A 13,784-nucleotide genomic window follows, 5' to 3' on the forward strand; every position below is an offset into this window, starting at 1 on the left:
GTAGTTTCATCTGGCCAAGGTTATGGATGTTCTGAGCCAGCTTCATGTCAGTAGAATCACACATGCATGACCAATGCTTTTACAGAATGAAAGCATATCAAAATGATTGCTGGTTTCCAAGTAATTTACATAACACTATGGCAGCCTAGTATTTAATAAACTCAAGACCCCAACTACTTAATGTAAGAGGGAAACAGTTTCTGAAAAAACAATAGCAACAACAATATGTTGGAAAACTGGAAAAGCCTGGATAAATTAGGTTGGAGGCTAACATTTTACATCACACACCATCCACTACAATGGGACATAGGATTTAGATTTTTTAAAACCTCACATTATAAACAAATTAGAGGAGGCATGAAGTAGATATTTCTTACATCTATTGATAGAGGACAAGTTCTTGAGCAAATAAAGGACAAAGGGGAAGATAAAATGAACTACTGTAATCATATAAAAGTAAAAAGATTTTGGGGGCAGCTGGGTGGCTCAGTGGATTGAGAGCTAGGCCTAGTGATGGGAGGTCCTAGGTTCAAATCTGGCCTTAGATACTTTCTAGTTGTGTGACCCTGGGCAAGTCACTTAACCCCCATTGCCTAGCCCTTATTGCTCTTCTGCCTTAGAACCAATACACAGTATTGTATTCCAAGATAGAAGGTAAGGATTTAAAAAAAAAAAGTTAAACATTTTGCCCAAGTGAAATAATTTCAATTAAAATTAGGTTACTTAAGGGAGGGTGTGTGGAATCTTCTTAGCAAGAATCTCCAATAAAGTCTGATATCCAGGATACATGAGGAACTGATTCAAATGTATAAGAACATGAGCCTGGAAATTCTCAAGGGAAGAAATCTGGACTAGCAATAATCATATGAAAAAATTCCCCAAATCGTTCATACTAAGAGAAATGTAAATTAAGACAACTTTGAGCATCTATATCAGGACAAAGATGACATAAAAAGGAAACATTTGGTGGAGAGGATGTGGGAAAACAAACACACCAGAGTGCTGTTGGTAGAGTTGTGAATTGGTCCGGTTATTCTGAAAAGCACTTTGGAACCGTACCACAAAAAGTCACTTTAACTGTGCATAACCTTTGCTCCAGTGATACTACTGCTAATACAAATATCCCAAAAAGATTGAAGAAAGAGGAAAAGGAGCTATATGCATAAAAATATTCATGACAATATTTTTGATATACCAAAGACTTATAAAGTGAAGAGGTACTCATTAATTAGGGAATGATTGAATAAATTATGAGAAGGGAAGAAACATTTGAAAAACACCTACTATGTGCCAGGCATTGTACTTAGTGCCTTAGAAATATCTCATTTGAGCCTTACAAAATTCCTGTGAGGTAAGTGCTATTATCAATCCCAATTTTACAGATGAAGAAACTGAGGTATTCAGAATTTAACTTGATTTTCCTAGGGACCCATAGCTAGGAACCGTTTTTCGGCTAGATTTGAACTTGAGTCTTCCTGACTCCATCCTCAAGGTCCTAATCATTATACCACCTGGCTGCCCCTACATTTTGGTATATGGACTTAATGCGATATCATTGTACTATAAGAAATGATCAAAGGGTTGGATACAGAAAAACCCGAGGATTACATGAACTAAAGCAGATTGAAATGGATAGAATCTTGACAAATTGGAATGAAAAGGGGAGAAGGGGGGAGCTATAAAAATAATGCCAAAACAAAGAAGAAAGAAAAGAATGTCATCATTTTAAAAAGATGAACAAAAAAGAACAAAAGGACATACATTTAAAAGGAAAAACCAAGATTTGAAAATAGCTTGTTAAATGCACTTTTGAACATACGTTCAAAAATAAACTTATATGTGATAGAGATCCATGTTTCCAACAGAATCTTCATTTTTTTCTTTACATGTAGAGGTGTTTTATTGATATTTTTCAAGTTCAGAATAGCATAAAATTAAAGTGAAAGAAAAAGTAGAATGGACTGACTGAGGTAATGTTTTTCCCCTTTGCTGAGATCTTCACATAGAAAATGGATAATTTGGCCACTTGTGTAGAGGATGTTGTCAAGTGGATTTTTGTTGATCAAGAATTTGGCTGACATTGTCTCCTCACAATCATTTTCTTAATAGTCATTTATTAAGTACTCACTATGTGCCAAGTGCTGGGGGGTACAAATAAAGGGGGAAAACAAGCCTCTCCTCTAAAGGAGCTCAAATTTTAATGGGTAAAACATCAGGTAAATAATTAGGTACTAATCTTAGAGGAGAAAGAGTTCCCTGTGATTCCATTTGAAGTATTTCTTTTTTAAGTCTGATTTCTCTTCTCTTTGTGAAGTTAATGACATCTTGTTCAGGCAAGCTGCATTTTTCCACCTTGCATTTCCTTTAGTTAATAAAAGTATCTCTAACATTTCTAATGCCATATTCATCATCAGCCCCAAAGAAAGAAGGCAAAATGTATAGCACCTCCAGAAGGAAGGGCCCTTTCTTGATCTTTTTTCCTTTAGTAAAATTGTAACAAACCTCATGTAAGACTCAAGTACCCCCACTTTGTTTTGATTCTTCTGAATTGCTTTTTCCACTTATTTAAAGTACAGATTTGGGCCCCCTCCCTGAGGGCGAGATTATCTGAGCCAAGTTTTCACTCTGCTCCATAGATTTCAGTTTCTTTCAGTGCCCTGATCACCTTTGCTTTCCAGATGTTTTACATCAAAGATTAAGAGTTGTGGGCACCCCTTCTTGTTTGGACTATTTTCTGGGTTCTTTTGAAAGGTTCTTTTCTAAGTCACCAGACCTTTGGAATTCATCACCATGGGGTCTAAGCGGGAAAAAAAATACTTTTGACAAAGTTGTCCTGTTAACAGAAGAGCCTTTGATTTGAAAAGTATCTCACTGTCATGTAGGACTGCTGTTACTGGTACTCTAAGCCTGTAGGCTGGCAATTTGCCAGTAGATAACTGTGATTATGTACCAGCATGAATCAGAAAAGCCCTACCCATCAGCCACAGCCAAAGATCCTAATCAGGATACAGAGTTGAAAGCTGTTGTTGATTTAAGATACCTTGATATTGTAGAAAGAACACTGAAAGTAGATTCAGGCCTGTGGGATTGGGGCTCAGGCTCAAACTAGATCTGGAGTAACTACCTTGTGTTTGAATCTTAGCATTGTCTGTGTAACCTGGAGCAAAATGATTTGGTCTTCAATTTCCTCATGTTCAAGATGGGAAGTACCGAATCTAGTTGATAACCCTAAAATCTTATGAACTCATTAGGTGTATCACTATACATAAATAGAAAAATAAAATAGAAATATATATTTAATTTCATTAAATTTATCTGATACATGCAGATGGAAGTAAGATGGCAGTTGCCTCTTTAAAATGAAAACAATCATTTTTGTGCTACTATCCTCATGGAGTATTAAACTATAAAGTATAGCAGTGAGAGCATCTTCACTGAGACACAATTTCTTTATAAATATTTTGGGTGCCCATGTTGCATTGGACTGCAGATCAAAGTAAAGAAAGAAAAACCAATGACCATTTACATCTTAATTTCAGGTAAATTTATGGAAATGATACTTCTATAGATAAGACATCTGACTTCAACAATTTATTATTTAAATGCCTGGCTGCTTATCATTCCCTTTCCCCTCTGCCACATATGCTCACTTCTAATTTCCTTAAACGACATGACTATCTACCTTAGTGTTTCCTCTCCATTAAAGGGTCATGGCTAGCCACCCAGGAGCTTTGTAAATTCAAAAAACAAACACAGAAACAGATGGGAACAAGTGAGCAGAATAACGTGGAATAATGACAACTGCTTCATAGTCTCAGGATCCAGAAAGAGTTCTGTTAGGTGTCCCATGAGTAAGATTATTGAGTAAAGAGGGGTAGAAAGAGTGACTGATGGCCTTGCAAATTGCCAATATTCTGCATCAGGTTGGCAGCTTAATAGCTAAAAGAAGGCAGGGAGTTTACAAGTAGCACCTGAGGGGAATAATACAGACAGGTATGGAAACAGGTGGGGCAATTTCTGGGCAAGGTATGAAGGGATGTCAGTTCATCTAGATAGCTAAAAAAAATCCACATTGTGGTAACTTTCTCTAGTTATCCCTGCCTGGAGGAAATGTGCTAGGTTTGTGCTCTTGCCTGAAGACCAGTTAATTACATATGATGTACTAGCTGATTTCATTTCCCTGATAAAGGACAAGATAAGAGGGTTTGAGAAATATCTCTTTTGATGGGATATGTTAAACATTTCTCCTTACAGAAAAAGGAAAATCAAGATTAAATTAGTGATTTGTAAATTGAAACTTAGTAGGAAGTTTTATTTATTTAGCTTCATTCTTTATACCTTCCTCTTAGTGTATCTTGACTTAAGCTTCTTTTAAAAAATTCTTATTAAATATTTTATGTATGTGTTTATTTTATTAAATATTTCCCAGTTTATTTTATTTTATTTCTATATATTTACATATAAGTTTATTTTATTAAATGTTTCCCAATTAGGTGAAAAATTTTTAAAAATCCATTAAAATTCTTTTGAGTTCCAAATTCTCTCACTCAATCTTGCTCTTCCCCCTCTTTGAGAGGGCAAGCAATTTGATAATGATCATACAAGTGATATCATGCAAAACATTAGCCATATTACAAAAGCACAAAGATCCACAAAAAATAAAGTAAAACAAAATGTGCTTCACTTCGTGCTTGAGTTTATCAGTTCTTTCTCTGGAAGAAGAGAGCATTTTTCATCATGGATCTTTTGGAAATGTGTTAGGTTATTGTCCTGATCAGCATACTTGAGTCTTTCGCAGTTAATCATCCTTAAATATTGTTGTTCCTACATGCAGTGTTCTGTTTCTGCTTACCTTACTTTGCAGCAACTCAGATAAGACTTCTTGAGTTTTTCAGAAACTATCCTAATCGTTATTTCTTATAGCACAATACTATTCTATCAGGATTGTATACCGCAACTTGTTCAGCCATTCCCCAGTAAATGGCCATGCCCTTGATTTCCACTTCTTTGTCACCACAAAAGAGATGTTATAAATATTTTTGACCAAATAGATCCTTTTCCCCTTTCTTTGATCTCTTTGGGATATAGACTTAGTTGTGGTATTAATGGGTCAAAGGCTGACTTAAGTTTCTAAAAGAAATGAGTAATTTTAGAGAAGTAATAGAAAGAATAATGGCTTCTGATTACTACCTAAGGTTCTTTGGAGAGGTCACTTAGCATTTCTGGAGTTATTTTCACATCTATAAAATGAGTTGGTTGGACTAAGGTCTTCCCAGATTTGAATTTGTCCTAGAATTCCATTTGTTGACAAAACTATATTGACTATAGAACTTTTCATAAGGGAGTCACATAATCTATTACCATATTTAGAAGGTTTGAACTCAGAACAAATTTGTATGGATGGTTTTTGACATTTTAAAAAATACAAATAAAATTAGGTTAAAATGAACAGTAAAGAGAAAAGACTACAAAAGGGCAATATGCAACCTAAAGACTATGTAGGAAAGGGAGGGAGAGTGCCACCAACCTTTGCTTTGGGGATAATAAATATTTAGTAAGTCTTCACTATGTGCCAGGCATAGTACTGAGTACTAGGAAGAAAGAAAAAAGATAGTCCCTACCTTCAGGGAAGCTTATAGGCTGATGGAATACAACAAGTCAACAAATATATTCAAACAAGCTATACACAGGATGAAGAAGAAATAATTAGCTGAGGAAAGGCACTGGAATTAAGATGAATTAGGAAAGACTGTAGAAGATAGGATTTTAGTTGGGACTAAAAGGAAGCCAGAGAAACCAGGAAGAAATGAAGAGGAAGAAGATTCCTGGCACAGGAGGCAGCCAGTGAAGATGCCTTGAGAGAGGAAAATGGAGGGTCTTATTTGTGGAACAGCCAGGTGTCACCAAATCAAAAAATATGTGGAATGATGTGGTAATATTTGGAATATGTGGAAAGAAGACTGCAGAGGGCTAGTGGAGAGAGGAAATGGAAGGTTATAAAGTGCTTTGGATTTAATATTTGATTCTGATGACTATCGGGAGCCACTGGAGTTTATTGAAAGGGGTGACATAATCTAACCCACACTTTAGGAAAATCACTTGGACAGCTGAATGGAGTATAGATTGGAGTAAGGGAAAAGCTGAGGCAGACAAATTCACCAGCAGTTGATAGTACAATTGTCTTTTGCAGTAGTCCAGGCATGAGGTGATGAGGGCCTATGCCAGAATGGTGACAGTATCAGAGGAGAGTAGGTAGTATATTCGACAGACATAGAAGTTAAATGGAGAGGGGAGAGCTGGGTTGATCAGTAGATAGAGTCAAGCCTAGAGATGAGAGGTTCTGGGTTCAAATGTGGCCTCAGACTCTTCCTACCTTAACTCATTTACCTAGTCCTTAATTGTTCTTCTACCTTGGAACTGATAGTTGATTCTAAGACAGAAGTAAGGGCTTAAAAAAAAGATTAAATGAACAGGCCTTCACAACAGATTAGATATGAAAGGTGAGATATCAGGAGCCATCAAAGAGGACTCCTAGTTTGCAAACCTGGAAGAATAGGGAGAATAGTATTGCACTCTAAATTAATAGGGAAGGTAAAAAGTGACTAGCATTTAGGGGGAAAGACAATGAATTCAGTTTTAGACCTGTTGAATTTAAAATTCATGCAGTAAACATGCAATTTGAGATATCTGAAAGGCATTTAGAAATAGGAGACTGATGGCATTGGACAGGTGGATTTGGGAATCATCAGCATAGAGGTGATAATTAAATCCATGGGAGCTGATGAGGGAGAAACAAAGGAGCTCCAGGACAGAGCCCCTATGGGGCAGCCACAGTTATTGGGCATAACCAAATGGGGATTCAGCAAAGGAGACTGAGAAGAGTAGTAGGAAGTATCGAGCAGTAAGAGGAGACCCAGGAGAGGATGGTATTCCAAAAGCCAGGAGAGTATAGGGGGAAAGTGCTGCAGAGATGTCAAGGAGAATGACGACTGAGAAACGATCATTAGATTTGGCACTGAGTTCATGAGTAACTTTCAAGAGAGCAGTTTTGGTGGAATGATGAAGTTAGAAGCTGAGTGTTAAGGCATTAAAGAAAGAGTAAGAGAAGAGGAAATGGAGGCATCTATTGTAGAAGACCTTTGCAAGTAGTTTTGCCCCAAAGGACAGAAGAGATATGACGATACTTAGCAGAGATGAAAGGGTCAGGTGATTATAGGAGTATGTAAAATGGGGGTGTTTTTTAAACTAGTTTACTCTAATGCCTGAAATTCTTGAGAGGCAGTATTTCTTAATTTTAAATTAATTTACTCAACTACTCCAGAAAACCTAAAATGGCTAATTGATTCCCTCCACAATCCAAACAGGCATCAATGAGAGCAAGTGGGGCAAGAGAGAATACCTCTGATGCACATCTTATATACCCCTCTTGTGACCTCACCACTCAGTTCCTTCCCCAGGAACAACAAAACAGTTGGCAAGCAGCCATTGAGGAGGTGGACCTGGAGACTCAGCCCCTCCCCCATATTATCACAGGGAGAGGCAGGTCTTAAGGACACCAACATGCCTCTTCCTCCCTGCCATGTGGCTGAGTCACTGCAGTCCTAAATGATGGCTAGAGTTTGCTTACTTCATTCTCTAAGAATATTCTTCTTTACAGAAAAATAAGGATCAGATCTCTTCTCTGCCTGTAACATAATCTAGCCCAGTGAGATGCCTTGAGATCTGAGAGTAAATTGTTTGGAAACTAGCTGACCTTCAAAACCAGATGTCTAAGAAAGGCTTCAAGTAAAAATCATTACAATTCAATATTCATTTTCCACATCACCAAGTCATCCCATGCTACCCCACTATCTGCCTCCCTGAATCACTGCCCACGCATTAGTCACAAGGTAGTTATGGAGTCTCAATGTGGTGGCCCATTTACAGTTACCCTAATTCCTTGTGCCTTAGAGATGGATCTAATTGACTTGATTATATACTAAATGCTCTGAGATTTCTAGTATGCCAGGGTAAACTATAGCCAGGGGCCCCAGATAACTCAAAGCATTACAAGTAATTGATTAATGGCTACATGAGCTGTAGGCATACTGCCTAAAGGAATTAACAAGCCTTTATGAATTATACTTTATAAACTCAAATGTAATATGTCATGGCAAATTTCACATTTCTCTTCGTTGTGGCTTAGTCATTTTTCAGTCATGTATGACTCCTTGTGATCTCATTTGGGGTTTTCTTGGCAAAGATACTCGAAGGGTTTGCCCATTCTTTTTCCAGTTCATTTTATAGATGAAGAAACTGAGGCAAACAGGGCTATGTGACTTGCCCATGATCACACAGCTAGTAAGTAGTTGAAGCCAGATTTGAACTCAGGAAGATGAATCTTTCTGATTTTAATGCCGCCTCGCTGCCCCTTTCTCTATATTCCTTGCCCCTTATTGCTGCTGTTGCTCTTGAACAAATAGGATCATAGAATTGAAATTTAGAGCTGGAAGGAATGTTAGAGGCCATTTCATCCAACCCTCTCATTTTATAGGTGAAGCTAGAGAGCTTAAGTAGCTTTCCCAGAGTCATCAACTAGTAAGGATCTGAGACAGAATTTGAACCTACATCTTCCTGACTTCATGCCCAGTACTTTATCTACAATCCCATTCTTTCTTCTCTAGAATGCTAGTCTGTGCTCTCTTTTTTTTTCTGCAGCTTAAAAAACTCAGTTCAGTTCTCTCTTCTTATATATAGATCCTCCCAACCTCCTCCATGATTTTTTTTTCTTCCTTTGCTCCGAAAACCCTTCCTGATGTTACCAATTATATGGTACTTACATAGTATCTCTTTTAGAAAAATATATTTGTGACATTAAAGTTCCCAGGAATCTCCCTCCTTTCCCCCCTCCATGCATAGAGAAGACATCATCTGACACGAAGATATATATATATGTATATATATATACATATATATATATATACATATATATATATAATGATATCTTGCTTGTTTCTGTTTATTAGTTCTTTCTTTAGACATACACAAGTCATTCTTCAAACAGTATTTTTGTTGCTGTATATAATGTTCTCTTGGTTCTGCTTATTTTACTCTTCATAATTTCATGTAGGTCTTTCCTTTTTATTTTTTAGATGCTCAATAAATATTTATTTCTTTTTTTTAATTTTTATTTGGTAATTTCCTAACATTATTCATTGGAAACAAAGATAATTTTCTTTTCTTCCCTCCCCACCCTCCCACCACCTCTCCCATAGCCCACGCACGATTCCACTGGGTATCACATGTGTTCTTGATTCAAACCCATTTCCATGTTGTTGGTATTTGCATTAGCGTGTTCATTCAGAGTCTCTCCTGAGTTAGGTCTTTCCTTTTTAAATTAATCTACTTCTCATTTTTCATGGTGCAGTAATATTTCATCACAATTATATACCACAACTTGGTCCTCTATTCCCCAATTAATGGGCATCCCTCCAATTTCCAGTTCTTTGCTACTACAAAGAGAGCTGCTATAAACATTTTAGAACATATAGGTTCTTTTCTGTTTCTCTGATCACTGTGGGAAGTGGTATTGCTGGGTCAAAACTCTCTGCGCATAGATTGCTCTCCAAAATGGCGGGATTAGTTCCACCAACAGTTGTTCCTCCAACAGTAGGAGCTGTTTTTCTTTGTTATTCTTCATGTGTTTAATCTGTTCAGCTAGATTGCAATGTTCTTGAGATTTAGGGTTCTATCTAGACAGAACATAGAGCTAGAATGAGGTGATCTTTAGCAAGATGAGCATAAGAAGCTCTGAGGACAACATAGATGTCATTACTTAGTGGTAAACATTTCTCTGGGTTAGTTGATGTGAAATGCTATAGTCAGATAGGGGCGAGTCATTTTGAACAAAACCCCATGTAGCCTATTGGGGAGAGATAGAATCTCAACCAATGGCAGAGGTAGAGAGTACTTAACTGGTAAATAGTCTACACAATGATTTACATGTAGAGTGACAGTGTCAGGTACCACAGGGTTTTTTTTTCCCAACATTTTTTTTTAAAATATGAAGGCCAATGGTACCTGTATCTAAGAGTAGGATGGTTCAATTGACAGAAAAAAGAAGGGCTGACTCCACAAACTCAGATTAGTAATATACACCTTAGACATGTGATTCTTGCAACCCTACCTGCATTTTCTATGGAAGAAATGATGCCATTTGTGTGTCAACCATAGTTACCATCAGGCCTTGCCACAGACCCTAGAGAATACACTGATCTTAGCTAATAGCAAATTGTGGTATTTGCCATTCATCTTCTAAAGCAATTTGCTTCTTAATACTCATGGGATTTTATTGATTAATTGTTTTAAGCCACTGTTGTTGCCAGTGCCTTAAAAACCTCTTTTTGTGGTACAGTTCTTTTCTTCATTTCTTTATCCCAATTGCACTATGTCTGCTTGGCACTTTTGGGGAGGGTCAAAATAATTATAATAGCTAGCATTTATATTACACTTCAAAATTTTCAAAGTGCTTTGCACTTATCTCATTTTATCCCTTGCATCACCTTGGGAGATAAGTGCTATTATTATTCCCATTTTATAGATGAGAAAACTGAAGCAGATGCAGGTTATGTGATTTTCCCAAAGTCATGTAGCTAAGTAAATGTCTAATGGGTTTTGAACTTGGGTCTTCCTGATTTCTGGTTTAGGACTCTTGTCTACTACACCACATGGCTTCAGAAGGAGATTTTGGAGAGGCAAATTCAGCTTTGATATAAGGAAAGCCTTCCTAATTTTTAAAATTAAAAAAGGGAGAAGGAGAATAAGAGGAGGTAAAAGTGGTTTTGGAGTCATTTTGTCAGGTGTGTCTTCATGGTTGTTGTTCAGTCATGTGTGACTCTTCTTGACCTCACTTAGGCTTTTCTTGACAAAGATACTGGAGAGTTTTGCTATTTCCTTTCCAACTCATTTTACAGATGAGTAAACTGAGACAAACAGGTTAAGTGACTTTCCTAGGGTCAAAAAACTAGTATCTAAGGCCAGATTTGAACTCAAGAAGATGTCTTCCTGTCTTCAAATCCAGTACTTTATCCACTGCACCACTTAGCTGCTCCATATATATGGTAGAAGTTATTGATTTTTTTCCTTTATTTTTTACCTCATCTGTATGAGCCTCATTAAATGCCTTGTGTGGGAGAGGGAAAATGGGATTGCCCTAAAAGAAGCATCTCTCTCTCTCTCTCTCTCTCTCTCTCTCTCTCTCTCTCTCTCTCTCTCTCTCTCTCTCTCTCTCTCTCTCTCTGCCTGTCTCTGACTGTCTGTCTTTGCCTGTGTCTCTCTGTCTCTCTCTCTACCTCTCTCTTTTTGTCACTGTCTGTCTGTCTGTCTCTTCCCCCTTTCTCATGCTCTCTCCCTACCTCCTTCCTTCCCTCTTTCTCTCCATCCCTCAGCAGAAGAGGCAAGGCTGGGTCAACCTGTTTTATACCCTGTCTAATACTGAGCATAGTGACAAGCAAAGGAGCTGAATTATTTGTTGACGTTTAGTGGGTGGGCAGGCCTCTGCATTTTCATGAAACATTTATATCTTTCAATGGGAAAAGAAGAGAAATGCGCAGTGAGGCAGTGAGGTTGTGCATTGTCTAATGCTTTGGGCTTCATTGTTAAAGAGAATGAAAAATAATTCAGATTTTAGCCTACAGGACAAGGAGTGGTAATAAATAAGATTTTGAAATTAATAAAATTCTCCGTATTAGGGGAGAAAGTAAAGAAAGCCTCTTTGTCCTCTTCTTGGTCATTTTGTGTAGGTCCTTGTGTTCACTAGGGGTTGTCACATGTGTTCTAACTTCCTATTGCAATTTCTTTCTTTAGAAAATGGACATGCTTCCCTGCTTATTTCTGAAATAAAGAAAAGCAGAATGGAACTGAATTCATGGTGTCTTGTTCCTGGAAACTGTTGCCTGTAATTTGATTTTGTGGCAATTACAAGCATTAGCAGAGAAACTTAATTAGCAAACCTAATGCAGAGTTCTAACCTGAGCTCTCCTGAAGACATATGCAGAATTTTTCCATCTATGTAATGGAAACTTTCAGAAATGTTTTTATGAAGAAAGAATAACATGGGAGCCAATGGTAGAGGAGGGGTAGGCATGTCCTGCTTATCCAGGCACTGGAAAAAGTACAAATATGTATCTTAACTATTTTCCCCTCAAACTGAGTCATGATGGGACTTTTTCTTGTTGTTGTTCAGTCATGTCAGTCGTGTCTGCCTCTTCATGACCCCAGTTTGTCTTTTCTTGGCAAAGATACTGGAGTGGTTTGTCATTTTCTTCTTCAGTTCATTTTGCAGATGAGGAAACTGAGGCAAACAGGGTTAAGTAACTTGTCTAGGATATCTGAAGCAAGATTTGAATTCAGGTTTTCTGGACTTCAGACCCAATGCTCTATTATATATATATATATATATATATATATATATATATATATATATATATATATATATATATATACTATACCACCCTGCTATCCCTTTGATATGACATATTATTTATTCAGTTTTTCAAAATGAAACTACTGTGAATAATATGGAAGGGCTGTAGTGAAACTTAGAGTTCCTAGATTGGTTTATTGCTGTAACTCTCAACCAGGGCTGTATTGGAGCCAAATCATACCAGTTAGCAAGGGCTTTTATTAAATATTCAGTGAAAAAACAATCATTTATACCGTAGAAAACACCAACTGCTACAGATCAGGGCTCAATTTATTGACAGTTAAAACTGTCATGTTTACATTTTTTCCCAGAGAGATGGTTATTTAATATTTGGTAGCATACCTTCACCCAAATTGTTACTTATATTTTAAAAGACCCTTTCAGTAATAGTTTACTGCATCTCAATTATATTGGACTTGTTTTATGGTGGAAAGGACTTTAGGGCTCATCTAATATAATGTCCTTATTTTGTGGATGACTGTATTGATGCCCAAAGAGGTTCAAGGTCCAACTAAAAAACAAAATTACACAGAACTTTACAGGGGAGCATGATAGAAATACGTCTTGGTTTTTCAATTTGAATCTTAAGAAAAGTAGATATCTTCTTTTTGTTTTACTGCCTTAATCTTTTAAAAATTTCTTTCTAGCATAACACAGCTGGTGTAAACTGTGAAAGGTGTCTTCAGGGTTATTATCGTCCTTACAATGTGCCAGTGGAAGCCCCCCATGGCTGTATGCGTAAGTCTTCTCCACTTGGTTTTGTTTCATGACTATAGTAACCAAGATCAGAAAGATCATCCAGTCAAGTTTCATCTTCTTTTGTAACCTCTGAGTTGTCTCTGTCTCTCCCCTCTGCCTTATTCCTAACTTCCAGTCAGATGCCAAATCTTTTCAATTCTGCCTCCAAGTATATCTCAATCCCTCCCCCTTTTTTTTCCCTTATGTGACCACCATCATTCAGGCCCTCATCACTTCTTGTCTGGGCTACTGCTATAGTTTTTTTTTTAATTTAAAACAATTTTTTCCTCTCCACTATTCTTTTTTTTTAATTAATGTACATCAAATACCGACTGGATGGCTCACTATTCGACCTTCACCGCCTGACTGCAAAAACAAAGACAACAGAGAGACTCATCCTGGAAGCTCTCTTTGCAGACGACTGTGCTCTCATGGCCCACCAAGAAAATCATCTCCAAACCATTGTGGACAGGTTCTCTACAGCAACAAAACTGGCCTGACTATCAGCCTCAGCAAAACAGAGGTGCTGTTCCAACCTGCACCAGGGAGGACAACTAACCAGCCATGCATTACAATTGACGGC

The 13,784-nt window shown here is 37.3% G+C and overlaps 1 protein-coding gene across 1 annotated transcript in view; it reads left to right on the plus strand.

Annotated features, from left to right (window-relative positions):
• Nucleotides 1-13,784, plus strand: part of LAMA3 (laminin subunit alpha 3) — a 360,924-nt gene that overhangs the window by 98,986 nt on the left and 248,154 nt on the right. The window contains exon 9 of the mRNA XM_007487607.3: nucleotides 13,111-13,201. Within this exon, the coding sequence (XP_007487669.1) occupies nucleotides 13,111-13,201 (91 nt within the window). The remainder of the gene's footprint in view (nucleotides 1-13,110; nucleotides 13,202-13,784) is intronic.

This window comes from Monodelphis domestica, chromosome 3 (assembly GCF_027887165.1).
Source record: "Monodelphis domestica isolate mMonDom1 chromosome 3, mMonDom1.pri, whole genome shotgun sequence".
Lineage (NCBI taxonomy): Eukaryota > Metazoa > Chordata > Mammalia > Didelphimorphia > Didelphidae > Monodelphis > Monodelphis domestica.